The following is a 27,239-nucleotide window of genomic DNA, read 5'->3' as shown; positions in this document are numbered from 1 at the left end:
GCGTATTTTAGATCGATACGTGGACTTCCTGGAGGGAGATCAACGCCCGAGAATTCGGTCGACGAGAACGTTATTTCCTGTAGTAGGTCTATGATGAAACTGAGCGAAAATTGAGATAGTGGACAGCCTTGACGGACACCATTTGAGATTGCAAAATCAGATGACAGTTCGCCATAAGCTGTCACTCGATTATCAGTGTTCGAGTAAAGAGCCTTTACAAGGTTTATGTACTTCTGAGGTATGCCTTTCAATGACAGACACTGATACAGAACCTCTCGGTCTGCAGAGTCAAATGTAACTTTTAAGTCAAGAAAGTACACCATTATCGGACGCCGGTAAGCATTTTTGTGTTCTCAAACCTGATAGAAACGACAGCAATAAAAATCAATTCTACGAGGAAATGAAATCAATCATAGCGAAGTGCTCAGGAAACGACCTGATCATCCTGATGGGAGACCTAAACGCCAATCAATGACAAAGTTGTAGGTTCTTCTCTATTTACAAGCTTCGATAGTTTAAATCATATTTATAGAGGTCAATTACATTTGATCAATACACTATAGAAGTTTTATAATTAATCACTTTAACACAAATGTATTTCATTAGATAGCAAATATTAACAAAAATTTTTTTAACAGTTCTGATTGTTCAAGGTTGACAATACTAATACTCTATGATGGAAACATTTCAATGAATGATGAATAAGAAATCAATATTATTAACTCTCTCTGTAATCTGTTTAACTAAACTACTTTTATGAAGTAATGCCAAGTTTATCGACAACAAAAACATTCAGCGATCACGTGTAATAAAACGTTGACACCGAAAAATAGAACATTTTTCTTAATCTTATAAAACAATTCATTATATACGTGTTTATTCATATTAATACTAATATATTTGAGATATATGAATGGTCACAAATCAATTTGATTAGTTATCTTCAATTTTAATATGATTTTCATATGCAAAACTGGATATACACTGATTGAATTATTTATTTCTATGTAAGTTTATTTACTTATTTACTTACGCCTGTTACTCCTTATGGAGAAGCATAAGCCGCCTGTAGCGCTTTCAGAGTTACTATTAGTTCTAAGCACGGTTAAAGAAGGGGGTTTGGGCATAGGGTCTGCAACCCTAACCGACAGGAAAAAGTCTTACTAAAAAACGTCGACCAGACTAAACTCTGTAAATCGACTTTGATGAAACGGTGAGACTATAATTTGTGGACATCCTTTGGACGACATTAAAGTCACCTTGAGAGTGTCCACCTGTTAACTAGGACCAAATGTGGGTTATAAATTAGTGTGAGGAATTCGAGTTATGATTTATGGTTAAGGTTAGAAATTAGATTAAGGGTGAACGGATTTTGCGCCAAAATCCGAGACCTATTATCTTATATCTGATTGGTTCGTACATAGATTGCAGCCTCGCCGATGAAACCATTTAATCTAATTGAAGTGTTCATGAATTCAATAAAGGCAAATAAAGTCTTGATACGCCATACATCCATGCAGTTTGTAGATTAAGTGTAGTGAATATGCATCTATATCTGGTTAGTCTTCAAATGACCTGGTACGGCTGAGAGTGAGGAGTGTCAGCTCTCCCTCTCGAAATGCTCTCACATGGCCACGTGAATACAAACACTGTTAGGAAAGTCCTACTCACTGGCTTCTCGCCACATTACTGTTGTTTACGAAACTGGGAGAACAAAAAGCTTATGTCCGGCGCTTTAACCGAATTGGTAGATACGGACGATCCACTTGGGGGAGATGGAAATCCCCAATTCCAAACTAGCGGTGCACATGGGCTTCATGACCCTTCGTAACGAGTATCAGAAAATTCCTCGAAAAAAACCAAGACTCTGAAAACATTGAGAAGCATCTTATCCAATCAGCGTTCACTAGGAGTTTTGTCACAAACATCTAGAAAGTGAAAAGTCACATGTCAACTTTCTGATTGGATGATTACTTATACTGCCACTATATTTAGTAGCGTTCCAAAATTTTCCGGAAATCCAATAACATCTAAAATACTATAAAATTCCTAGATTTTCTGTAGATAAACGAACCTTTGGAGTAAAGTGTTTCTTACATATTTCGGGCTTTTTCTCTTGTGTTCAAATCTCTGTGTGGATCTAGCCTCGAGGTTACTAGAAGAGCTTAAGAACCAAATCTAGCGCTCAATTAACAATTCTGAAACAACAAATGGTGTATAAACCTATTGTTGATCCCTGGCTATCATGGGACTTCATCTCCTTACATTGCTCCACTGCCTTGTAGATCAGCTATTAGGTTAAAGATTCCGCGTGTGACCCCCTAAGAAATCCGCCTGCTTTGGTTCAAACCCATTCATAAATAAAGTAACTTGTTTGGTACCCATCTGTTTAGTGCAAGAAAACGAAAGTATATCTATGTATATGTATATATATATGTATAATATGGCAAAAAGAAAGGATACAACATTTCTATAATCAATTTCAAATTTGCTGCGAACATTTTATTAATAAACTATACTATTCAATAGTATTCGTACTCATAAAAGAATGAAAACAAAAGAAGATCTCTTCATTGTATTGTAATTATTCCATGAGTTTCTAATGATTTTATAGCATTTTTTATTGTATCATTTATCATCATCTTATCAATAGAAATAGGTAATGGACCAACTGATATAGAACCAAAATAAATAGAAAAAAATATAAAACCAAATATAGATAAAATAATAATGAATAATAAACCAATATACAAACCTAATTTTACATTTGGATCTTGTTTTAATGAAGTAATCTTTGCATAATGTTCTTCTGAATCGAAATTATTATCATCTTCCAATACTAAGTTGCCCAATTTCTTCTCATTATCAGCTATATTAACATCACTTGATGTGATGACATAAATTTTCTTATGATTTGGATGTATATGAGTTGTGAAATTATGACATAATTTTAAACAACAACAATGATTACATTCTATATTAGAACATGGATGATCAGCACAACCGCAGAACCATAAACATATATTTTTCATAATTTTATACCAATCTGATGATGATGAAGTTTGGGATGTTTTTTTATCTGGTAAATCATGATCTATAATAAATAAACAAGAAAGAAAATTCTCACCAGAATAGACTTTAGTTATGATGTACAATCATTATATATGAAATGAGTATGTCAGTCAGCTATAACGTAGGATCAGGCATATATATATGTATCGGTCCAAATTGCTACACATCACTCATTAACACAACAAAATGAACACCAAATTCATAAAAGTAGTTAAGTCAATGGTAGTAATATATAAAAGAAAGTATTACATATGAGGATATAATGCAGGAAGAAACGATTAGTTCGCACGAAGATATGAAGCGACTTTAATCTCATAGTTTAAAGGAAGACAAAGTATACATACACCAACGCCATTATAATCCATTTTGAGCCATGTCATTCACAGTCTACAACCATTGCTTACGATAGTCACCCGGACCACAACCAAGTAGAATGCATCTACCAACATGATTAAGACTAGAAGTTAGTGACTTCAAGGACTGATGCCACGTTTTGGTTTGGTCGCCACCCCCAAATGTCCTGGTACGGTTGAGAGTGGGGAGAGTCCGCTCTCTCTCGAAATGCTCTCACATGGCCACGTGTATATAGCCTCTGCCAGGGAAGTCCTACTCACTGCCTTCTCGTGGCAATACTGTCGTTTACGAAACTGAGAGGACGAAAAGCAAATGTCCGGCGCTTTAACCGGATCCCAAATCAATGGTGCACATGGGCCCCAGTATCCTGCGGGAACAAATGGCGTATGGACCAGTCGTTGGTCACCGGCTTCCATGGGACTGCATCTTCTTACGATGCTACACTGCCTTGTGGATCAGACCTTCAGGTCGAAGGCTCGTGGAGTGGCCCCTAAGAAAACCACCTACTTCGGTTTGGGCACCCGGGGAGTATCACAGCTCTCACACATATCAAATGAGATTTGTGTGGCGCATATGTATTTGGTGCCTCCTTGTACCAATATCTATGTGTTAAAATAAATAAATAAATAATTTTGGTCGTCCCTAACTTCCTTCCAACCATCCCCACCACTAGTCAGCATTGCGTGTCGTGATAATCAGTGTTCAGGTATATGTAACACATGACCCAACCATCTCAGTTGATGAAGATTCACAACCTCATCAACTGATTTACCATCATTCCCTAATACCCTGTGTCTAACCTCACTATTACCGGGTAGTTTTCCGCATCGGGAAAATATCACAAATAGTAACGTTATGCAAAAGTTATCATTCAGCTATTAGTTCCATATTATCTGTTGAATACACAACATTAAATTCATCCATAAAATATCTCATTTATACCTGAATACTTCAGAATAATATGATGGTGTACATATATGACATAACTGTTAGTTATTCTTTTATATTATGAAAATATTGAAATGTAACTGATTATGAAGAATATTGGTAAAAATATTTGATTCTTAAGTAATAACTTGAATAGTCAGTAAATTTAAGATTGTTTACTATTTTTCGACTAATATCAATTGAAAAATCATCTTAAACCGGGAAATATTGTATATCACAAGGGTTTTTTGTGGATATTATATTAATTTCAATAGTTGAGATCATAAGGCAATTAAAACTAGACCATCATGGAAAACCTGGAATCACTCGACGGCAGTTTCGTCCTATTTTGTGGAACTCCTCATCAGTGTGCACCCACGATCTTGCCTCATGAGATTCGAACCCAGAACCCACTAGCCTAGCGTGTGAATGCTTAACCACTAAACCACTGAGTTGACCAGAATGCATCAATGTTAATATCTAACTTCAACTGATCCAAGAAATTGAGCGATACCGTTCAACATTGTCTTCAATGACTTATTATCTCACAACAGACCCGATCTAAACTTTACTAGTCATTACTTCTCACTAAAATTCCAGTAATATTTATATAATATATTGAATAAAACAAAACACTTGAAACACAAACCTTCCATAGTTTGATTATTTACAAATTCTTTTTGCTGTTGTTGTTGTTGTTGACATTCAGAAGTTGATGATATTTCTCTTTTATTAATTATTTCATTGTTATTTTCATATTGATGATAATGAATATTGTTAATCATCATATTAACATCATTCTCACTCATCACATTCTCTATATTATTACGAATCATTTCATTAGATGAAATATGATTATGTAATGTTCTATTATTATATAATGAATGATTAATGGATTTATCCCATACAGTCCAATAAGTTAAATGTTGTAATTGTTCATTAGTTAATTGTTTTTCATTTAATGATAATAAACATACAATAATACCACATGTTATAAATGAAAATAATGCAAAATACATATAATGTATATTTTTAATAAACCATGGTCTATGATCATATTCACCACATATTGGTTCATGATATATAATAGTTAATATTAATCGTATTAAACCAATAATTAAACCATACATTAATCCATAAAATGCTCCCTTTACATTAAAAAAAAGCGTTAAGCAACAATTGAATAAACTTTATTAGGTATAATAATAACTTATTAATATATGATTTTTACATATCTCTCAAAAAAGAAAATGAATAATGTCTAGTAATGGATTTAGTAGCTAACGGTACTGGGTTCGAGTCCCCTGGAGTGAACATCAACTCTGAGATGTAGGTACATCCAGCTGAAGAGTCCCAAATAAAACGAAACGCGTGTCAAACTAGATTCCACTACTAGTCACTATCCATCTTTGTTTATAAAAGCAATACACACAGTATGCACATATACCTATAAGAGATTGATCGATTTCAATCCTAAACACCAGTGGGAAGATTCAAACAAGTAATACCAAGTGAATTTAAAACAATAATGTTTCTAGTGAAACGTTTAAAAATTTCATGCTTAATTCTAAAAAAGATGTTAACAGTATTTTATTGTCATAAAAATGCCTCCAAACGCACTAGTACAGCCGAGGGTGGGGAGAGACAAATCTCCCTTTCGAAATGCTTTCACATGGCCGTATGCATTCAGTCACTGCCAAAGAAGTTCAACTCACTGCTTTCTCGCAGTGGGAGTATTGTTTACAAAATTGAGAGGAGGAAAAGTAAATGTTACGATCTTTAACTGGGTTGATGGACAGGAAGAGTCCATCTAGGGAATTTGGAAAACCTTGATTCTAAACCAATGGTGTAAATGGGCTCCAGTATCCCGAAGGAATAAGTGGTGTATGAATCAATTATTGTTGACCAGCTACGATGGGACTGCATCTCTTGACGTTACTCCACTGCCTTGTGGATTATACCTTTAGGTCGAAGGCTCTGGGCGTCGCCCTCTAATAAAACCACCTGCTTCGATCTGGCGCCCGGGCAGTATCACAACCCAGTTCTCACACAGATTGGATGATGAAAAGTGGCGCATATCTATTTGGGGCATCCTTTTACCAATGTTTATGACATTATGGCTTGATAACGTACTGGGTCAGGGCATTCTAGATAGTTTCTATTTCTAATTTGTGTCATACTTAGCAATTCATATACTTGGTTTCATATGAACATTCAGACAAGTAACCCTTAATTTCGAAATAAATAGTTCATGTTTTCGAATAAACCAGTACATGATGGAGATTGACTAACAGAAAATATCACTGGTTGGAATTCTGTCTCAATCCGAAATGAATCAACATCATAAACTTCAGATTAAAATGTCTCATATATTAAGTCCAAAATTTGTACCCTAAAAAGTGATATTTAGACTCCTGGTTTTTACCCATGTTTAGTTCTTCACATAATGATTAGCCCGATATGCAGTGGATATGGATGAAAAGTAAACATATCAAAAATATTGTGAGCGGTCCAAATCCATGATTTGTGTGATGTTCAACCGCCAACTTTGTAAAGCTTTTTGACCCGATTCTGCAATCCTAAACATTGCGACACCACTCATATCAATAGTTAATAACCTAATTATATAGTGACATGGCCACCTTTAACCCATCGTGTGTCGAAACATGATATGGCTTAGTAAACATAAGAAATGACAGCCGGATTAGATTGGGAATTTAAAACTCTGTACCAAATCTGAAAACTGTTCGACGTATAGCTCCTAAACGTGTACTGTTCATCGAATACCACAAAGTTTATTTACTACGCTTTCTTTAGTCATTAGTCAATAGTATAAAATGGGTTGTCAGGGTTTACAAACATCTTTTGACAAAAAGTCTGATATCTAATCAGTATCTTATTGTATTGGTTGAGACCTTGAACTGATTGGTGTTAGACCACCATTGAAAACCTGGAAGCACTGGACAGTCGTTTCATCCTATTGTAGCACTCCTCAGCAGTGCGCATCCATGATCCCGCTCGCAGGATTCAAACTCAAGGCCTTGACCACTGAGCCGGCGTCCAACGTCGTTATTGTCTGACTTAACCAATCCACGAAATTGCGCAACAATCTTCTATTGTACTGAGGTAGATACCTGTCTCTACCTGACACGGATTGACTCCACTGTTCACGGCTTCTCACTAGAACTCTGAAAATTCCCTCACAAAGTTAGTCAGTAGTATCTTATTAACGCTTAAAACAAATGTTTAAAACAATAACGAATTGATGAATAGATAATAATTAATTACCTTTTCTGTAGTTCGTTTAATTAAAACAGCGCATAAATATACTGAAGCTACAGGTGGAGCAAGATAAGCTGAAATAGCTTGAATATAAATAAATAATTGACTGCCTTGTAATTCTTGAATGACAGGAATCCATGCAATACTCAATAATATTAATATAATTATAAATATTCTGGAAAAAAAAACAATGAAAACAATACTGAATTGTAGGACAAATATTCAACAAAAAATGCATGGAAACTCTATTATACGGTGGAGGGGAGTGTTAATTTATTCAGAAAACTAATCTGATTAAATATATTAATAGAATAACTTAATATTTATGAATTGACAATGTGTTTCTATGACTCAACAACAATAAATGATAAGTGTGTTGATTGTGGTATGTGAAAATTAATAATGCCTTCAACAAAACAACATAGAAACCATTGAAATTTTTATAAATGTGATTTCAATTTGTATTGTTTTCCACATGATTGTGGATCAACTTACTTAGTTACTTAATTTACGTACTACTGTTATTCTCAGTGGAGCATAGGCCATCAACCAGTATTCTCCAACCGACTCTATCCTGAACCTTCCTTTCTGATTCTATACAATGCTTGTTCATTCTTCTCATATCTGTCTCTATTTCTCGGCGTAATGAGTTCTTTGGTCCTCCTCTTCTCCTTTGGCCTTGACGATTCCAAGTGAGGGCTTACCTTGTAACGCACTTGGGTGCTTTCCTCAATGTGTATCCCATCCACTTCCAGCGCTTCCTTCTAATTTCTTCCTCCGCTGGAATCTGGTTTGTTCTCTCTCACAGTAGGTTGTAGCTGATATAGAGTATCTGGTCAACGGATCCGAAGTGTTTTGCGTAGACAGCTGTTAATAAACACTTGTATCTTCTGGATGATGGTCTTTCGTAGTTGTTCAAGTTTCTGATCCATACAGTAGAACTGTCTTGGTATTTGTGTTGAAAACTCTGACTTTGGTGTTAGTTGACAGTTGTTTGGAGCCCCTTCGATGTTACTGTCAGTCTCAAGCGCAGATAAAGGAAGAGGGCTAGGCATGGGATTAGCGACCCCATCCCGTAGAAAACTAACTCGCTAGAAAACGCTGTGGGTCAACTATTGAAGAATTATTATTTCGGAACATAACCACAGTTCTTATAAGTTTCATCTCTTAAACCTTTTTGATCTACGTCAGTTATATCAACTATGCATTATCCACAGCACTCCTACAAGCAATCGTTGTGGTTTCAAATGTGCTATGTGAATTCAAAAGTGGCTACAAAGAAACACGGTCAGTAATAGCTACCCTAAATGACGTACAACATGAATTCGAAAAATAAAGAAATCAAACTTACCGACTAACAACCATTATCTCCATATTCTTTGCTTTTTTCCTAATTTTCAAATAAACGTCAACTGTAAACAACGTACTAGCAGAATTGAAAATCGAAGTTAGATCAGAAATCAATGCAGCTAGCATCACGGCCAACATAAGGCCTCTAAGACCTAGAATTGAAAGAAGTGCAGGATAATTCATCGAAAAGTAAGTAAATAAACATAGCATTATTTTTGTCAACGAAATTTAATGCAGAATGATTATCAATGGTTGTAGCGCTTGCATGAATTGACAAATATTTTGCAAAATATTTCCCACTTCTCCGATATTTGATAAACTTCCTCAATGTGTTCACAGTTTTCTCTTGTCTCTGAGCGTTCATTGGCTCATGAATACCAGTGAACATTATCGACAGAACCAGGATTTCCATCTCAATAATTCGGTGTACCAATGAAGATTGCATTTTGAATTCTGATACCAACAAAGTGATGCACTTTTTAATGGCAACTTTGAATAAGACGTTTCATAGGTAGAAGAGATTGTAGACACTCATGGAACTTTGTATGAATTCATAGTTGATTATTTCATTATATAACTTGAGGATGTTTAATAATGAAGTCGTCATATAGCGGCTGAACTAGTAAACAACTTTCGTGTTCTACGATCAATGGGAGACGCTTGTAAATGATGATTAAACATATTCTTGAGCAGTCATGACATGAATGTATAACAAACATAAATTTGTTCCATTACTGTACAGGTGATGCTGAGAATCCTTTACCATAACAAAATGTATAGTAATAAATAAACCTAGTACTTATGATCTTAGGCAACTAGCATAACGAACACTGAATGATATACATCAATAGATAATTAAATCAGTTCAGTCTTCTATTTCGAGTATTCAATTTGTTATGGCATTGAAATCTAGTCGTTAAACCTATAGAATTTGTGATTAAAGTTTGACATTACATTCACATATTATGAAGTAAACGATATATAATGATGAAGCTGAAGAAATTCTTCATTACTTTATAGTTGGAAAGTGTTTTATAAAAGAAAAAAAATTCTTTATCAATATAATATTGCATCTGTTGGGATATTCAGAAAAATATCCCAAAAATTATCCTGTTAAGTCTAATGCTATCCTTCAATTTGGAATGGCATCATTTTCCTATTGCTCAATACTTGTTTCACGTGTCGTTTCCCTACTGGTCAGTATTTATTTTACGTGCCATTTTCCCGTTGGCCAAATATTGTACAAATGTTATTTTCTATTTCATGGTACGTTGTGGTCTGCTTGATTGGTATATAAACAGAGTATGTTTGAAATATAATGATTCATATCGCAGAGGCTGAGACTTGTGTTCTGGACTCAACTGGCTGGGCTAGACAGGAATCAGGACCAATCAGGACTCTAGACCGTTCGCACGTGTTCTATGCGTCACTGGTTCAATCGATAATTCGCTGCCGTCTAATCTGCAGACACAAGATATAACAGTATCCTGAGTCGACATATTCAAGATACATTTTTGTAAGTTTTACCAATTTCACTTGATAAGCTTTGAGAATTAAATATCAGATAGATATTGATTATCATCTAGTGACTGATAGGCGCTACACACAGTTATGTAATTTGTTTACATTTCATAGGAATATATAATCAGTATTTAAAATATGAATAGTAAATTCAACTAATTATAAGAAAAACAGTAATAATATAAATAGAATGACAGTGAAATAGAAATAATGTAAGCGTATTTCATAAAACCTGATGACATAATATTAATTACAAGTTTCGGATAGGCTAAATTTGAGCATCCGCTTCTTTGGATTCACTTGATACATTTGCTTATATCCCATTGTCGTTAAGGACTGAAATTGATCAGTCTCTTGTTGGAACATGTGTATACTGCCTCGATATTGCCTTACGTCACAAGATTTATAAGCAAGGATGGATAGTGACTAGTAGTGGAATCCAGTTTGACACGTTTCGTCCTATTTAGGACTCGTCAGCTGGGTGTACCTATACCTCAGAATTGATGTTCACTCCGGGACTCAAAACCAGTAACATTCGCTTCAAATGCCATCGCGTTATCAACTTAGCTACTGATTACTAACAGCCACTTGCTTGTGCAATGGATTCACGTATAAATTCACTTGATGTTGTTTAGCTGAATCTTCCCATTGATGTTTAGGACTTCAATAGATCAGTCTCTTGTTAAAATATGTGCATCCCGTGTGGAATGCGTCAATATTGCTTTGAGTCACAAGCCTTTTGTCCAAAAATTCGAAGACAAACTGGTCCAAGTTTACAACCAATCACGATACTCGTGAGGCGTGAATGCACTAAGTGATATCTACTGTGCCGTTAAGCGTAAACCCTTCTGAAACGGTTTAAGCAAGAATAAAGAAGCCATTCACTTAGTTCAGGCATATAATGATTATCCAGTTGATCTAAAACTATAGCTAACTTGATAAAGTTTGAGAATTAGACAGTAGAGAGTGATTCATAGGGGATACACACAGTTATATAATTTGTTTACACTTTGTAGGAATATCTATTCAGTATTTAAATTATGAATAAGAAATTCAATTGGTTAAAAGGAAAATAGTTATTTCATCAAACCTGATGGCATAATATTAATTACAAGTTTCGGATAGGCTAAATTTGAACATCCACTTTTTTGTCCGCATATTCGATAACAATCTGGTCCAGGTTTGCAACCAATCACATCTGATAAACAGTAGAAAATAAGAGATATTGAAGAGATAAAAGTAAATATCTAATTCTACAATTAAAATATTTTAGTCAAGTATAAAAATCATAACTCCGCCTGAAGCCTCTCTGGGGCTACTGCTGGTCTCAAGCCCGGATAAAGGAAGAGGGCTGGGGATGGGGTTAGCGACTCGCTAAAAAAACGCTAACCAGAAAATTATGAAAATCGTACATTAAATACATCATTTACACATGTTTGCTTTGTCTTTTACATACTTCATGATTCCTCTAATTCTTTTGTTATTTCAATGGCTCTCCAATTTACTTCATGTTCTCTTCATTTTAACCTTTTGCTGGTAGGTATTTTACTACTGATTGCTGTGATATACTACTTATATCTATCAGCTTAAGTAACATATACTATGCACTATCTTACATTGTGTTTATCTATTCAACTGATTTTAGTTTGTTTAGTTAGTTATGTATTGCTTCTTATATGCTTGTTAATCTATGAATATGGCGAATAATAATATGTAAATTAGATTGATCACTGTAATAAAAAAATTACTCTTCAATTAAGATATTCATCGGTAGTTTTGATATACATATACGCATACTATCATATTTGATCATTTCTAGATCATAAATAGTGCGATGACTGCAATGTCACTATGATATGTACAATAACAAATGTGTAAAACAGTTTGTGAAATCTGTCCATGATACTTTAATGCATCAAGAACATAAATCTAAACTTGTTCTTTATTGAATTTGTCAATGTATTTAACAATTATTCAGTAGTTAACAATCCAACATTTCACTAAATAGTGATCAACCATAACTGTGACTATTTTATGACGATACAATTAAACTATATTGGCTGGAACAATTATTCATTTAAGTCCTACTATGCTGGGCAGGTTTGGGTTAGTGTTTTATTTTTAGCGAGTTAGTTTTCTACGGAATGGGGTCGATAACCCTATGCCCAACCACCCTCCTTTATCTGGGCTTGAGACCGACAGTAACATCAGAAGGGCTCCAGGCAAGGTTTGGCGACCAGTGTAGCAGCAGCCTGAGCAGCAGTAGGTCCTAACATACAAAAATGGAAAAGCAAGATTCTCCGGTACAACACAACATATACCAATCAAACTACACTTGATGGAGAAGCTTTGGAAAATGTAAAAACCTTTACATTTCTGGGCAGCAACATTGACGAACACTGTGAATCAGAAACAAATGTGAAGGAACGGATTAGCAAAGGAAGAGCAGTATATCTACAACTGAAAAACATCTGGAACTCAAAACAACTATCAACCAACGACAAAGTCAAAATTTTCAATACAAATGTCAAAACAGTTCTACTGTATGGATCAGAAACTTGAACAACTACGAAAGACATCATCCAGAAGATACAAGTGTTTATTAACAGCTGTCTACGCAAAACACTTCGGATCCGTTGACCAGATACTCTATATCAGCTACAACCTACTGTGAGAGAGAACAAACCAGATTCCAGCGGAGGAAGAAATTAGAAGGAAGCGCTGGAAGTGGATGGGATACACATTGAGGAAAGCACCCAAGTGCGTTACAAGGTAAGCCCTCACTTGGAATCGTCAAGGCCAAAGGAGAAGAGGAGGACCAAAGAACTCATTACGCCGAGAAATAGAGACAGATATGAGAAGAATGAACAAGCATTGTATAGAATCAGAAAGGAAGGTTCAGGATAGAGTCGGTTGGAGAATACTGGTTGATGGCCTATGCTCCACTGGGAGTAACAGGAGTAAGTTAGTAAGTAAGTAATGATAGGCAGGTTGAATAAAGAGCAGTGGAACTACGGGCAGAAAATTTATGGTCCAAAGATGAGGTTTCACTGCTGACTGTACTGAGATGTGACGGTAGTAATGTGTTTTCTCAGGTAACTAGCATTTGAAGTGATGCTGCCTTTCCACAAGAGAGGAGAAAGGGTATAAAAGATTGGTTTTTAAAACTTTGTACCACACATTACTACACAGATTTCTATCGCTAGCGACAGATCTTGAAAAGGTACCGAATCAATGATTGTGAAACATCATTGAGTTCCAGTGGCATATACTGAATTGATAAATCTTCAAAAACTCATTTTGACAGTCTTGGAGAACGATGAAGGTCAATGTCAACTATAAAGTAAGCTGGCTAAAATTTACGTAATGATTGTGCACAGTGGTGAACAATGGACTCAAAAGAGATAGAAAGTGTAGTGACAACAGATTATGTTTAACAACTATCCTGACTCATCAGGGAGACAGGTACTCTTTTAACATTCCTATAGGTAAGTCAAGAGTTGTTAACAAAGAATTGGATGTTACTGATGAACCGTTTTCTCAACTAGTTATACAGGTTTCTCAAAAAATAAAAAGGATAGACTAAATAAGAATTGGCTTACATCGTAAACTATGAAATAAACTAAACCTTTCAAAAAACTAATAAACTCAAATACAATACATTTGAAACTAAATTGTACAGAAATAACATTTTATTTACCTGGAAACAATATTCGACTTATCATTCCAGGTATTACAATTAAAAATAAAGGTAACTGTTTAATAAGACCGGCCATTAATGTGGCACCTTGAGCATGTGATAAACTTTTTGCAGCTAAAACACGTTGTACCATCATCTGTATTGTATTAAACAAAAACAAAAAAGTTTAACCGTTAAGTTATACAATAAAGAAAAGCTGTAAAAAAGGAGAAGTAGATAAATGAAACATACTGTACGGATTACCTCGATAAAGCCTTAAGTTACAAGCTTTACTAAAGCAAAGATAGATAGTGGCTAGTAGTGAAACCCAGTTTGACACACGTTTCGTCATATTTGGGACTCGTCAGATGGATGTACCTACATCTCAGAGTTGATGTTTAGGACTTGAACCCAATAGTACTGTTCGCTTCAAACGCCATCGCGTTATCCACTTAGCTACTGAGTGTTACTCATAACTTATGCGCAGTTGTGAATTTATGTCACTATTATCGTTATCATCAAAGCATAGAGGTAGATCATTGCTACTGGTTCTAGTCCAAAAGGTTTATATCTGATACCCAAAATACATATATAACTAGGCCATAAAATCAAGTATAAGAACTGATTACAGTAATTTGAGGATTATATAACTGCTCCTAAGCAATAATATTCTAGGCTATAGTAAATAAAGATATTTGGGAAGTCTAGTATTCCCTGTTATTTTTGACCTTTCATTACACATTGATATTCAATTGAACTACAAACAAGTGTTAACAATAAAATAATATACGGTCATCTTTCAAGGTATACAACTTGGTTAATTGTTATTTCCGATGACATACCTGATCAGTACACCAATACCATATAGATGCAGGTGTTTGACCAAGTAAAAACCCAAGCCATGGCATATCAGGATCATCAATTCCACGTAATAATACAAATGCATTTTCAGGTGGTAGACTACATCTCAAACTAGAAGGGACATCTGGTGAACTTGCCAACTGAGTTAGTGAAGTATAATTTGTTGTGTTAAGAACATTCGCCAAACTGATTATTATGTCTGAATCTGTACTTGATGAGATATTTATCGGGGCTATAGCATGACCATAAGAAGAAAGGACACCACTAAAGCCTCCAACATTTATATAGCCTAGATAAATAAACAGAAAAATGAAATTTCAGCGTTTACGTGTAAATATAACTAAACCGACCACTTGTGAAATTCCTTAAAAAATATTCGTAACCATAGTATTTGCAATGATGTTCGAAGAGAAATCTAGGTATTGTTTCACACTTTACGTTTGACGGATACTTAACGTTTCTTGATTACAGTAGTATTGACGTTTTCGTCTTTTGAATAGTTGTGCTTTAAATTCTAAAAAAATAAACGTTTAACATTCTTATTTTTAAACTGTATCTTCAACAAAATAGATGGTACCAATGTCAAAACATGGCATTACTCCATAAAGACATTGACATTTGGAGTTATCCATCCAGGTAGATTCGGACCAACTAGATAAAGCACGTGTGATTATCGTAATTTGTGATTGGAGACCTTGGATGACACGGCTCAAAATCGTTCGCAGGTGTATCCACTTTCTGTCTTCTTTTAGATCTTAAGATTTTAAATTCTTCATAAATTCGTCTGATTATTTTACTAAATTTATTTTTTCCGGGATCGTATCTTCGATCCTTAACTTCTATAATGAATAATACTGTTATTACGTCTTCTACTCCGAGATTCTCCCTGGCGATTCACTTTTGTTGTGCTAAAGTCAGTCAGTCAGTAACAACGTAGAACTTCGTACAAACGTACATCAGTTCGAGTTGACATACCACATTAACACTCAGATACAATTGTCGATTCAAATCCCATAGTCGTAGAGGTAGTAAAAGTATAAGCAGCAACAAGAAACATTAGGGTTTGAAGATGTTATTCAAAGAGTATAATACAGTGAAATAAATTCGGAAAGGGAAAAAAATAAAGGGACATGAAGAATTTAGAGGATTAGAATTTGGGAGAACACAAAGAGTGGATGCACCTGCATAATTGCAAACGACTTTGAACCATGTAATTCAAGGTCTCTAACCACCAGTTGCTATCGTCTCGCCGATCCCAACCAGGTATTTTACACCTACCAACATGGCTCAGTCCGCCTGTCAGTGACTTCATGGATTTGTGCCATGTTTTGGTGTGGCCGCACCTAGCTCCCTTCCAACCTACTCCTACACCATAATACGTCGCTCGTCGGGACAGTCGTTGGTTGGGAATACGTAACATATATCCCAGTCACCTCAATTGATGAAGTTTCACTACTTCATCAATTGATTTGCCATCCTTACCTAGTGCCCGTTTCCTAACAACTCCATTACTTACTTGGCGGTCCCAGGATATACAAGCATGCATCGAAGACACCTATGATCAAATACTAGTAACCTACGGATATCCTCTAGTCTTACCGGCGATGCGGTACAGCAACTTGCAGCTGTGTAAACTTGTCAGGCTTTGTGTTGCGCATGACACTGCATTTATATGTTGGGAAGTAATAACTCGGAGGAGAACAGGCGACGTTTTAGTTACTAGTAGTCATAGCGAAAGTAAAAGGGGACTACATAAATGTAAGGAAATTACTAAAAGGTTGTATAATTATTCCACATGAATAGAAAGGAAAATGAAATTCGTATGAAAATCAGTAAGAACATGTTGAAGATGAAAATTAGAAGACGAAAAACCCTCTTAAAAAAACTCAATGGTTATTTGATTAAGTCTTAGTTACCATGCCAGAGGAAGACTGATTATTTTATTCTTCGAAGTTTATTGTTCTTGCTCTGTTTAAAATCATGAAACGATTTACTGTCAACCCAGATAGCTGGCTAACAAACTCTTAATGAAATCAATAATCAGTCGTGGACTCCATTACTAGCCACTACGAAACAACATGTGTTGGGACAAATGAACCTTTTAAAATGAGCTATCCAACATGCTATTTCTTTAGAATTTTGAGAATAGAAAATCAAATGCAATCAGTTATTAGTAACATTAGACCTGACACATATATATCGGTCAAGTTGCTGTAGCAACCAACATCATGCATCAAGATAGACGGCGGTTGTATTTCTATAAACTTTGAATAGCTCTTGTTTGAATATTTATAAAAATCAATAAAATATTTCGAATTGTTCTCGGATTGATTCTAATGAGCTTATATGGTATAAATCAGATCTTAGCATTAGAACATCAGTAAAGTATATACTGCCAAATAATATTTAACCTTTATTGACAGGGAGATTAGTTTTAAAATTTCTATATACTGGTTAGTTGGAGAAATGACTTGTACAGTAAACTTTATATCATACTCTAATCTTAATAACGACACCATTAAGTGCTGATGAAGAATAGTATTAATTCTCTTTTAGTTATGGCATTAGATATTTGTTTGGTATAGACTTATAGTATAAACTCGTCAAACCATTAGAATTAGTGAACTATCTTGTTCTACATCATCATATGGTATGAATGTTAAATTCATCGTCGAATCCATCTTCATCTCTATATTGTCGTTTGCATGCATTTTTTCATTACGTTAATGAATAAGCAACAACTGCTTAATGATTCTCATATTTCAAGTAATTAACCAACTTAACGGGAGCTATTGGTATTATATTAGGGCTAAAAAAGAAATAAAGAATATGACAATAAAGAATTAGCTATCACCATTAAATCAGAACACACATGATCTTAGCTCAGAGAGCTGAGAAGCAAATCAGAGGTAATTTGTAATTGGTATTTATGAAACTGTTAAATATAGAGTTCCAGTTCTTGATATCTATTGAGAAATACATTCGTTTTGATAGGAAAAATAAGAATCGAATAAGTTACTCCAGATAAATCCATTTTCAATGACTATCTCAAAATTGTTTGAGCTTTAAAGCTTCAATAGTAGTTAGTCAATAAACTTACTTATTATCGCTAATATTAAAGCACCAATTATCATCACGAAAAATTGTAGTGTATCTGTATATAGAACAGCTGCTAATCCACCTGAAACAATTAAGAGTGAATAAATGAAATCGATTATCTTCATTATGCATTAATATTGACATTATTCTGAACAATATTTTTCATGTTTTTGGGATCCTCCACATGGATAATGTTCGGTAGCTCAACAAACTTTCTATTCCAGTCTTGTCTTCTCACCCAAATAGTCAGTTTGAGTGGCTAATGCGTAGGATGTTGTGTATCAGTATCAGATCTTGAACACTGATCATCATAACAAAACCATGAGCAGTCGCCTTTCTGTGTATTTCCACAGGCTGTTTACAATGGATTGATAAATAATGTTGGTCAAGCAATTCAGATAAAATCTTTTCCTGTTTCACTACTGAAACGAATAAAGTATACAGCTTGTTCAGGAATCTTATGCTTCCTGAAAACTCCACCATCTTCAACTTACTTAGAAGATGTTACCGATTACTTCCATATACTCTCCCTCGGTAGATATAGAACAGCTCATTTCGTGTTTTGAATAATAAAGATTCGATCTATTACTAAACAGTCAATCTGTAAAGCATATCCTCGTGATTGCTTTTTTTGCTCGTATAAGCACTCTAAAACTTGCGAAAAATCTATCTAAATATTGTTTTTCACTTACAAACTGTTAAAAACCTTTGTATCACCCCTAGTTTTAATAGAAACTACTTCAACCATTCGCGTACACAATTCAATATCTTGCTAATCAAATTACATAACTCTAGTATTTGTCAGAAAAACCAGCGGTCTCAAGGATATAAACCTTATCAGTTTCAGGAATGCCATCAGTTACCAGACAATGTAATTTGTATGGTAAACTATACCTCAATATTCTTGCGATTTTCTTGCCCGTATTGTCACAGATGCGGTAGAGTCAGACCATTATAACTGGTTTGCGACCGTTACAGCTGGTTAAATACTATAGTTTCCATAGTTTCTGGATAGAACTCACTTAACTTAACTAGTAGAATAAAGTTATTGATACTTGTCATGTCTTACGGTAGGAATTCAAATTTGACAGTAAATTCAACACAATATAATGATTATTTTAAGCCATTCTAAATGAAGATAAGAACTGAATTCTGAAACTAACTATGTATACATTTGAGTGAAGCAATCTATAATAAACCTAAATACCTATCCCCTTTATGTGATCTTATTTGTGACTGGAATTCATTGTTGATGATAATTGTTTCAAAATTCAACAAAATTCATCAGTTTATTACGCTGAAAAATAGAAGCAGATATGAAAAGGATGGACAACAACTGGAAAGGGCTGGAAAGGATTGCTGAGGACAGGGTTAGATGGAGAGTGCTGGTGGGCGGCCTATGCTCCTCCACGAGAAATAACAGGCATAAGTAAGTAAGTATCAGTTTATCAACTCTGGAATGTTCAATACATTTATCAGCATAGTCATCTAAAAACCGATTAAATTCTATTTAACATTAATGCGAGATTTATGGAATACTAAGGTCATGCATGACATGAGTTAAAACTGACTAGTTTTCTATGCTTATTTCTGCTTTTTGCTTTAAATAGGAAACTAAGACAACATTATATTCAATCTGAAGGCCTATATTATTCATGTTGAAATCATTCCGTTGAGGAACATTTATTTCTATTAACTATGAATAGTTCTCAATACGTTAGAATCTATTCACTGTACCTTGTAAGTGACTTGAGTAAATAAAACAAATATAGCAATCAGATCAAGAATGGTAGCTTAACCCTAAACGACAAACTGATTCAATTGCAAACAGTTGGAGAATTATTGGGGTTTTGATTGAGTTATGTTCACTGAGCTAGGAGGTTTCAAATGTGAAACTCATTATTTTCCAGAAGACATCATCAGAACAAACTTCAGATGGAAGTGAGGTACATAGATTTATCTACATATGACTAGCAGCTTGTTATGTTGACCTTGATAAAATGCTGCTGACCTCTATTTTATCATCGCTTGCATATTTATCTTGATTGTCTTTCACTGACCTGAATCTCGATTTTTTAATTGATTCCTCTAAATGATTAATAAATTGGATCGATTTTGATATGTTTATTGATTGTTGATTGAAATGAGTGCCAAGTTTCTAGAAATCATCTAGTTATCTTGGTAGTTCCTCTCTTCCAGATCTCATCATTTTCCCAGTTGAACGTGTCTTCACAATTGTCTACCATCAATGATATAAGCGAAATACACCGCTAGTTGGTGTTAACGCAGACGAAGCTGAAGAGCGCAGCCACTTCGTTCGATTTAATGTTTCTTGCAGTTAGGGCAGTTTATTGTCTAAACAGTGTTTGCCATTCTTTCTTTTTTCACTTTATAATTTGGTTGGTATAAAACTGATTGGTTTATCAGCTATGCCTATTTCGAAGAGATGTAATAATCTGGATTTAATTTCCCGTAAGTTGTTTGTTGTCGGTTTGGACACTTAATTCTGTCCCTGTTAGTGAGTTTGATAGACATTCTTTGGAGAAGTTGTGCGGATAGATAATATTTTAAAATGTCATCTGGTATTTTTCTTCATTTTCTCATAGTGTAGACGTGCTGCAGAGGACCCTCAAAATTTAAACAAAGCTTTAACGTCATTGTAGTTAAATACCTGATGTGTGGAGTGGTTTTGAATAAACTCGAGTTAAATATCATCCCTCGTTCTCTATTATTCGAGATTATTTCCTCCTATTGACCAGTATCTCTTGTGTCTCGATACAAGTTGTAGCTAAAATCAAGTCTTCTCTTTTGCTTCTCATCTTATTTGTCTTCTTTTTCTATGTTGTCGTGTAAGTTATGGCGAATAGATCACACATATATTCCAGGTTTTGTATTGACGATGACTAAATGACTCGGTTTTGTGAAGAAAATTCAAAATACAAGGCTCTCTTGGTGCCATGCGAAGCACTATGACAGTGACAAGTCTTGAAATTGACGATAATAGCTCCTGGATGTAAGTTGAATACTGAGATAAGACAATTCCTCTTTAATCCTAGCCCTGTCTACTCTAGAAAGCTTGTGTCATGAAGATACACAAGTGAAGACTAAAGAACATTGACTTAAGCATACAGCATATGCATATAAACTAATGTACAAAGACCTTAAAGATAGAGTAACTATTTTTTATCGAAAGAGAAAGAAATGGTGTTTTGTATGAGGTATATAGGAGGGATTACCAGCGCGGCGATCTTAGGAACTAGAATTCCGATTCCCGTACATAAAGATAACTTGTAAGTAGTTTTAGATTAGCGTTCCCGACAGTGTTTTAAATGGGCTATTCTTTGTCTAAATGTCAAATATTGCTTCAGCATTGATTTGCATCAATACCTAACCAAATCATGTAGACTGAAGTAGTTTATGCTTTTGCATAATAGCAGAAACAGGGGTTCAAAGAGAATGATAGGAGAGTATTATAACCTTTTTATGTGCTTTTTATTCAAAGAGTAGATCTCTGTCCAAAAATACTTCTTTACAGAAAAGCTACAAATTTTTCTTCGAAGTGAAATTATTTATTTTGAAGTCTATTTCAGCAACTCAAGGACGTAATACTCCTTTCCACACGTAAAGCGGTAAGTTGAACAGCAAGGATCGCAAATAAATATTTGTATTTTCTATATAAATTGAGATTGATTTAAAAACTTTTATAATGACAAAAATGAACTTGACACTTACGTTTCCTTTTGACACTCGTTAGGAACGATCTTACAACGAAACTCCTATATTTAAGCAAATACAATAGAGTAAACTGAAATGCATAAGGTTGGTCATTTAAATTCATTTTATAAAACTGCCCACACCCAGCAAAACAGTATATAAAGCCAACGCACATTGATGATTATGAAACCTACTAATCGATTATTGTATATTTAGTTAGACACAATTTCGGTCGTTCAGAGACTATAATAACTTATTCAAATAAACGTAACGATTCGAATACATCTTGATACTTGTTTAAAATTTAGACAAAATACCCACGGAATCTTACCGGTAACAGTAATAAGACCAGTCAGGAAAAGCAGCATAACTATTGATGCCCAAGTATTCCATTTTAATGCTTCAGTTAAAAACAGTGAACCTGAATATAAATTGACCTAAAATCAACAGTTTACAATTATATACTTGCATGGATAATATCAACTATTGGTAACAAATTATTTCATACACATAGTTTCCTTTATCATTTTGAAAAGAGCAAGAACAAAGATTCTAGCAGAATAGCATGAATTCAGTTTATTTCGTAGGTTCTCGTCAGCTGCTTACAACCTGTGATGTTTAAAAATCACAATTACATAATGGGTTTAAATTGCTTACATGGGAGGGTTTGTTTGGAAGTTATATTGAAGACATATTTGTAAAGTATATCATAGGTGTAAATGAAATTAATAGACTGAATACTGTAAATATATACCTAATGTGAAAGAATATTCTACAGCATTAATTGTGATAACAGTTCAAAAGGGGTTAGAAACAGTTGGTTACATGATGAATAAACATTGATAGAAATATAGTGAGTAGAGGTCATTTGAAAGATCATTAATTTTAAAGATAGTTAAAAAATTAAAAAATAAAATCAATCACGTAATAAATACAAAAGAAAAAATTTTAAGGTGCAGTGACAGAATATTTGTCACCAAGGCAACGAAAGATTAACAACCGTCTCCTTTTGAACACATAGGTCAGGTTTTTGACGCCTGATGGCAACGGCTTCAGCAAACTTCAGAAGACTGGAGTTTGGCTGCTTACTAATCACCCTAAAGGATTGTAAGGTATCTACCTGATGTCCTGTATCAAGGAGATGTTTGGTGATTGCACTATTCAGAGTCTTTCTTTCACTTGTTCTAAGACTTTTTGGAACATGTTAAAAAAAATCTAAGATATGCTCTCCTATCAGTTCGGCCGATGTAGCTGCTGTGGCAGGTACACGTAAATTTATAGATACAGTTGGCGATAAAACGACAAGGGCACCTTTTCATGTTACTTCCAACTGTAACCCAAGGAAACAAAAGCGATTAGATTCGGGTGCCTGTTATTTTTACAGGTTGTCCAAATATTATATAACGTGTTTCAAGGATTTGTCGCTTTCACGTTTTGAGCTAGTACATAAAAGTTGTAAAGAGTCTGGGCCAGGTTAAGAAATGGGGGTGGTTTAGCTTTATTTTCAAAGACGATGTCTTAGCACACTTTGATGGAATAGACTTTGATCGTTTGTGGTGCAAAAACAATAATATTGTTCATCTAAAAAAGTTATCTGACCTCAAAGTCTAATTGGACGGAATTGAAGTTCAGATTTTTAACAACACTAAATAAAAACTTATCTTCAAATAATATTTCTAACAAACTCCGCAAACTGTGTTTTTGACTAACTGTTAAGAGAAATAAAACATAGTCATTATGTAGTAAATTCGATCTTCAGTTATCGCTTTTGGTTTTAAGATGTACGCAATACCCTAAGCTTCTTAGTATTTGTATTTAAATATCTTTCCTTGACATGAATTGATTGATTTTCTGACAACATGATGATCTAGACTTTATTTTTTATGATACGTTCCAGCCCTTAGAATACATGGCATTGACTGGCTGCTGTATTTATGTTCACATAACTATTTACTTATAATAAGTATGAGTTACTGATTCAAAAGAATGAACTGGCTTGCGGATCCGGAAGTTCATTCACTGGCGGATAAAATTAGACCATACTATCGAAATCCGAACTCGGATAGACTATGATGCTAGTATTCCATCTTTAGCACATATGTGAACTCTAATAATTCCTTGGTGCAAACAAGTGTCTGTATGCGTTCTACTAGATTTAGGAAAATCTCAGTAAAAATGCCACCAAGAGATGACCTCAAGTATTGGTGTATCAGAAACAAGAAACTAGTTTGATACTAGCTTTGAATCTCACGCTGATGGGCTATGAAAACAATGACAGAAGCAGACTTAAAAATATAATGTAGAACTTCTTAACAGTGACTGAGAGAAACAGTGCGTAACAATAACAAACGAGGTAGAGAAAGTATTAAGGATCACAAGTGATTGATCACTGGGTGGCGATCAATGTCATGCATGTCTAGTCCATATTAGTGCAGACCGAATGCTATCGATCATGTTGCATTCGATCTGCACTAATAAGGACTAGACACGCATAACATTGGTCGTCACCCAGTGATCAATCAATTGTGATTACATCTCAGTCCTACAGGAGGTCAGTGGCGGCTCGGATAGCTCAGTGGTAACGTCTCTGACTGTGAAGCTGGGTGACAAGCGATCGAATCCGCCAGAGAGCACCAGTTCCCTCAAGATTACAGGTACACCTTGCTGACGAGTGCCAAATAGCACGAAAACCGGGTCCAGAGTTTCCTGTTGACTACCTCCAACCACCATCTAATCTCAAAGTATTAAGAATGTTTAACGCCAGAGAGCCGTTAAGACTGATTGAATTCACAGCTAGTGAAGCAGTCGTAAGAAGGGATAGAAGTTTTGTCTATTTTCGAGCTAACCAATGAGAATGATGGACGGGACACTTTGGAAATAATTTTAACTGTCCACTAGTTATGCTTCAGTTACGCAATTCCCTCCTTGGTGTGACTGAAAAATCAACATAATCGTATAGTCAAAAACATTCGGATCGGTCATATTAATTCACGATTATCAGGGCATTTCAATTTCTCATTTTTATTGAGATCCATCACTGCTAACCTCTAGAAAACGGTACACTTTAAGCCTGACTAATGTAATACCAAAATTAAATGAATAGCAACGTTTGATAACATAACCAAAAATCTATCTCGACGGTAAAATCACATTAGTACTTTACCTTTAATTAAATTTTAGGTTAAATATCATCGCTCGTTCTCTATTATTCGAGATTATTTCCTCCTATTGACCAGTATCTCTTGTGTCTCGATACAAGTTGTAGCTAAAGTCAAGTCTTCTCTTTTGCTTCTCATCTTATTTGTCTTCTTTTTCTATGTTGTCGTGTAAGTTATGGCAAATAGAATACACATATATTCCAGGTTTTGTATTGATGATGACTACATGACTAGGGTTAGTAAAGACAAGGCAAAAGGTGGAATTTTTTCAATATTTTGATTAACAATGTAAGTGTTTGGGCCAAGTCACGTATCCTCTAAATGCCAAATAAATCTTCAGTGGCCGTCTGCATCGATGCCTACTCTGGCTAGTGAGTGAAGTAGTTGGGTGTGTTGATCAAAAATGGAGAATATATCAGCGATAACATCTTTGTATAAATATATGTTAAATAAATATACAAATATCCGCATGAATACACTCCAAATGGCCAAAAATACACAGATGAATAGGTTAAAATCTGTCAACTTACAGAAATCTTTGTAAAAATATATAGTATGAGAGACAAAAGAGCGAGATACATATGTATTCTTTCTCCGCCATATCGTTTCTTCATGTACTCGGGCAATGTAAATACCTATAAGAAATTATATGATCCGACGGCAACGTACTCCACTTGCAATATACACAGGTAGGAATACCCACCCAAGAAGTTGAAGTAAAATTGATGCCTTAAAAGTAAAGTACAGCATGTCATTTTATCATAAGGTTATGACGTAAGATGAATAAATAATGTGATTTTTATAACCTATATGCTGAACAAATGATATGGCAATAAGATAATATCTTGCTGATAGTTTGCTTTTATGCAATAAGTGAGTTACTGAAAACTTTACTCACATTCAGTTCAAAAGCGCCAACTGCTATGCCAGCTGCCGCTCCTGATCCAGCTAAACCAATAAAATGTTCGCTTCCAATGTTACTCGCAAATAATGATGCACCGACCTTTGTTATTATTATTTAATCAACATAGAAGACTTACAGGAAGCCATGTCATAAACCGGCCAGCTAAAAAATAACCAGTAACAGTCCCTCTTCTGGATGCAAACAATGCCTGATAAAAACTATTATTTTACAAAACACAACAGAACTCACATATATTCCAGTACACAATAAAGCTACAAAATATATCACGAGGACTATAATGTCTAATACATTGAGGTTCATTATGTGCAGATTGTTTAACTAAAACTAAACAAATAAAGCTTGAGTCAAATGAACAGCACCAATCTCAAGTATTGAAGAACAACAAACTTACGAAATTCCGTGTAACTTTGAAGTGAGCTCTAGCTGGTATCTATTTCCTTATACACAAACCAAACAATGTCTCATTTACTCCAACAGAATTCTTAACCGTCACACAGAAAAGCGTGAATGTATCAACTAAATTTGAGTGATTAAAACACTCTCCCACCTGAACGATCCGACAGATTTCAGTGAGTTAGTGCAAGACAACAATATTTTTAGGTTCAATTTTTGTTGTTTTGGTATGGTTACAGGTCTCTTGCAATGTCCGATGTGCGGTAGTCAAGCCACTCCATTCAAACGGTTCAAATGGTTCAAATGGTTGTGGACGGAATAGAAGAAGCTTTCGCTTAACAGGCTTCCGTGTCTAGTAGCAGGGGATCACCAAATCCTCCAGGCAGGAACCTGGGTATGTTAACAATAAAAGAGGAAAAGAAATTGGTAAATCATAGTGTGATGCTGTCCTTGGTCCTTAAGGATAGGTCAAGTTGCCTCTTGAAGGACTCCTGAGAAGTCGCTTGGACTAGCTCGGCTGGCAGCGAATTCCAGCTTTTGACAACTCTTAAGGAGTAGAAGTTGTGTCTACATTCCGTCTTGCTATGTTGTGTTTCCAGTTTCTAGGTGTTACCCCTTAAGTTATTATACGAACTAAGCTTAAGTAGGTGTTTAAGTGAATGTCCAGAAGTGTTAAGAATACTATAAGCCATTAATAAATCACCTCTAAGACGCCTATACTCTAATGGGTAAAGGTCTAGTGAATGGAGGCGTTCTTCGTAAGGTTTAGATTTGAGTCCTCGAACTGATTTCGTGGCTCGACGTCGGATACGCTCCAAAGTGACCTTGTCCTTTTGGAGTGAGGGGGGAGTACTATGTTTCCGTACTCTAAATGGGGACGGATGTAACTATTGAAGATTGTATG

At 35.0% G+C, this 27,239-nt stretch overlaps 1 protein-coding gene across 2 annotated transcripts; it reads right to left on the bottom strand.

The window, feature by feature from the left end:
* Positions 1-917: 917 nt before the first annotated feature.
* On the bottom strand, positions 918-26,583 carry SLC5A3_1 (Sodium/myo-inositol cotransporter). Of its 2 annotated transcripts, XM_051215256.1 has the most exons (16): positions 26,490-26,583; positions 26,334-26,458; positions 26,171-26,266; positions 26,058-26,129; positions 25,916-26,020; positions 25,687-25,746; positions 25,548-25,652; positions 22,191-22,296; positions 18,147-18,227; positions 15,028-15,335; positions 14,207-14,342; positions 11,597-11,704; positions 8,987-9,137; positions 7,642-7,810; positions 5,003-5,501; positions 918-3,094 (listed from the first exon to the last, which is right to left on the bottom strand). In XM_051215256.1, exons 3-16 carry the CDS (start codon positions 26,240-26,242, stop codon positions 2,571-2,573), a joined length of 2,496 nt encoding a protein of 831 aa, XP_051068452.1. In that variant the 5' UTR covers positions 26,243-26,266; positions 26,334-26,458; positions 26,490-26,583; the 3' UTR covers positions 918-2,570. The 2 variants fall into 2 exon arrangements, with proteins under 2 accessions (XP_051068452.1, XP_051068451.1); XM_051215255.1 differs by having other exon boundaries at positions 8,987-11,704; positions 15,028-25,652; positions 26,171-26,583.
* Between the last annotated feature and the right edge of the window lie 656 nt (positions 26,584-27,239).

The sequence above is a fragment of the Schistosoma haematobium genome, chromosome 2 (genome assembly GCF_000699445.3).
Source record: "Schistosoma haematobium chromosome 2, whole genome shotgun sequence".
NCBI classification, from domain to species: domain Eukaryota; kingdom Metazoa; phylum Platyhelminthes; class Trematoda; order Strigeidida; family Schistosomatidae; genus Schistosoma; species Schistosoma haematobium.
The sequence above is the reverse complement of the archived record's forward strand: the minus strand, read 5'-3'. Positions and strand labels throughout refer to the sequence as shown.

What these genes read in the sequence shown, in the direction of transcription:
- SLC5A3_1 (XM_051215256.1), bottom strand. Translation starts at nt 26,242, where the DNA reads ATGAACCTCAATGTATTAGACATTATAGTCCTCGTGATATATTTTGTA. An exon ending in ATATTTTTACAAAGATTTCT is followed by an intron (nt 22,297 to 25,547) that starts GTAAGTTGACAG and finishes TGTTGATTTTAG; the next exon opens with GTCAATTTATATTCAGGTTC. An exon ending in GAGATAATGGTTGTTAGTCG is followed by an intron (nt 7,811 to 8,986) that starts GTAAGTTTGATT and finishes TTTTTTTTCCAG; the next exon opens with AATATTTATAATTATATTAA.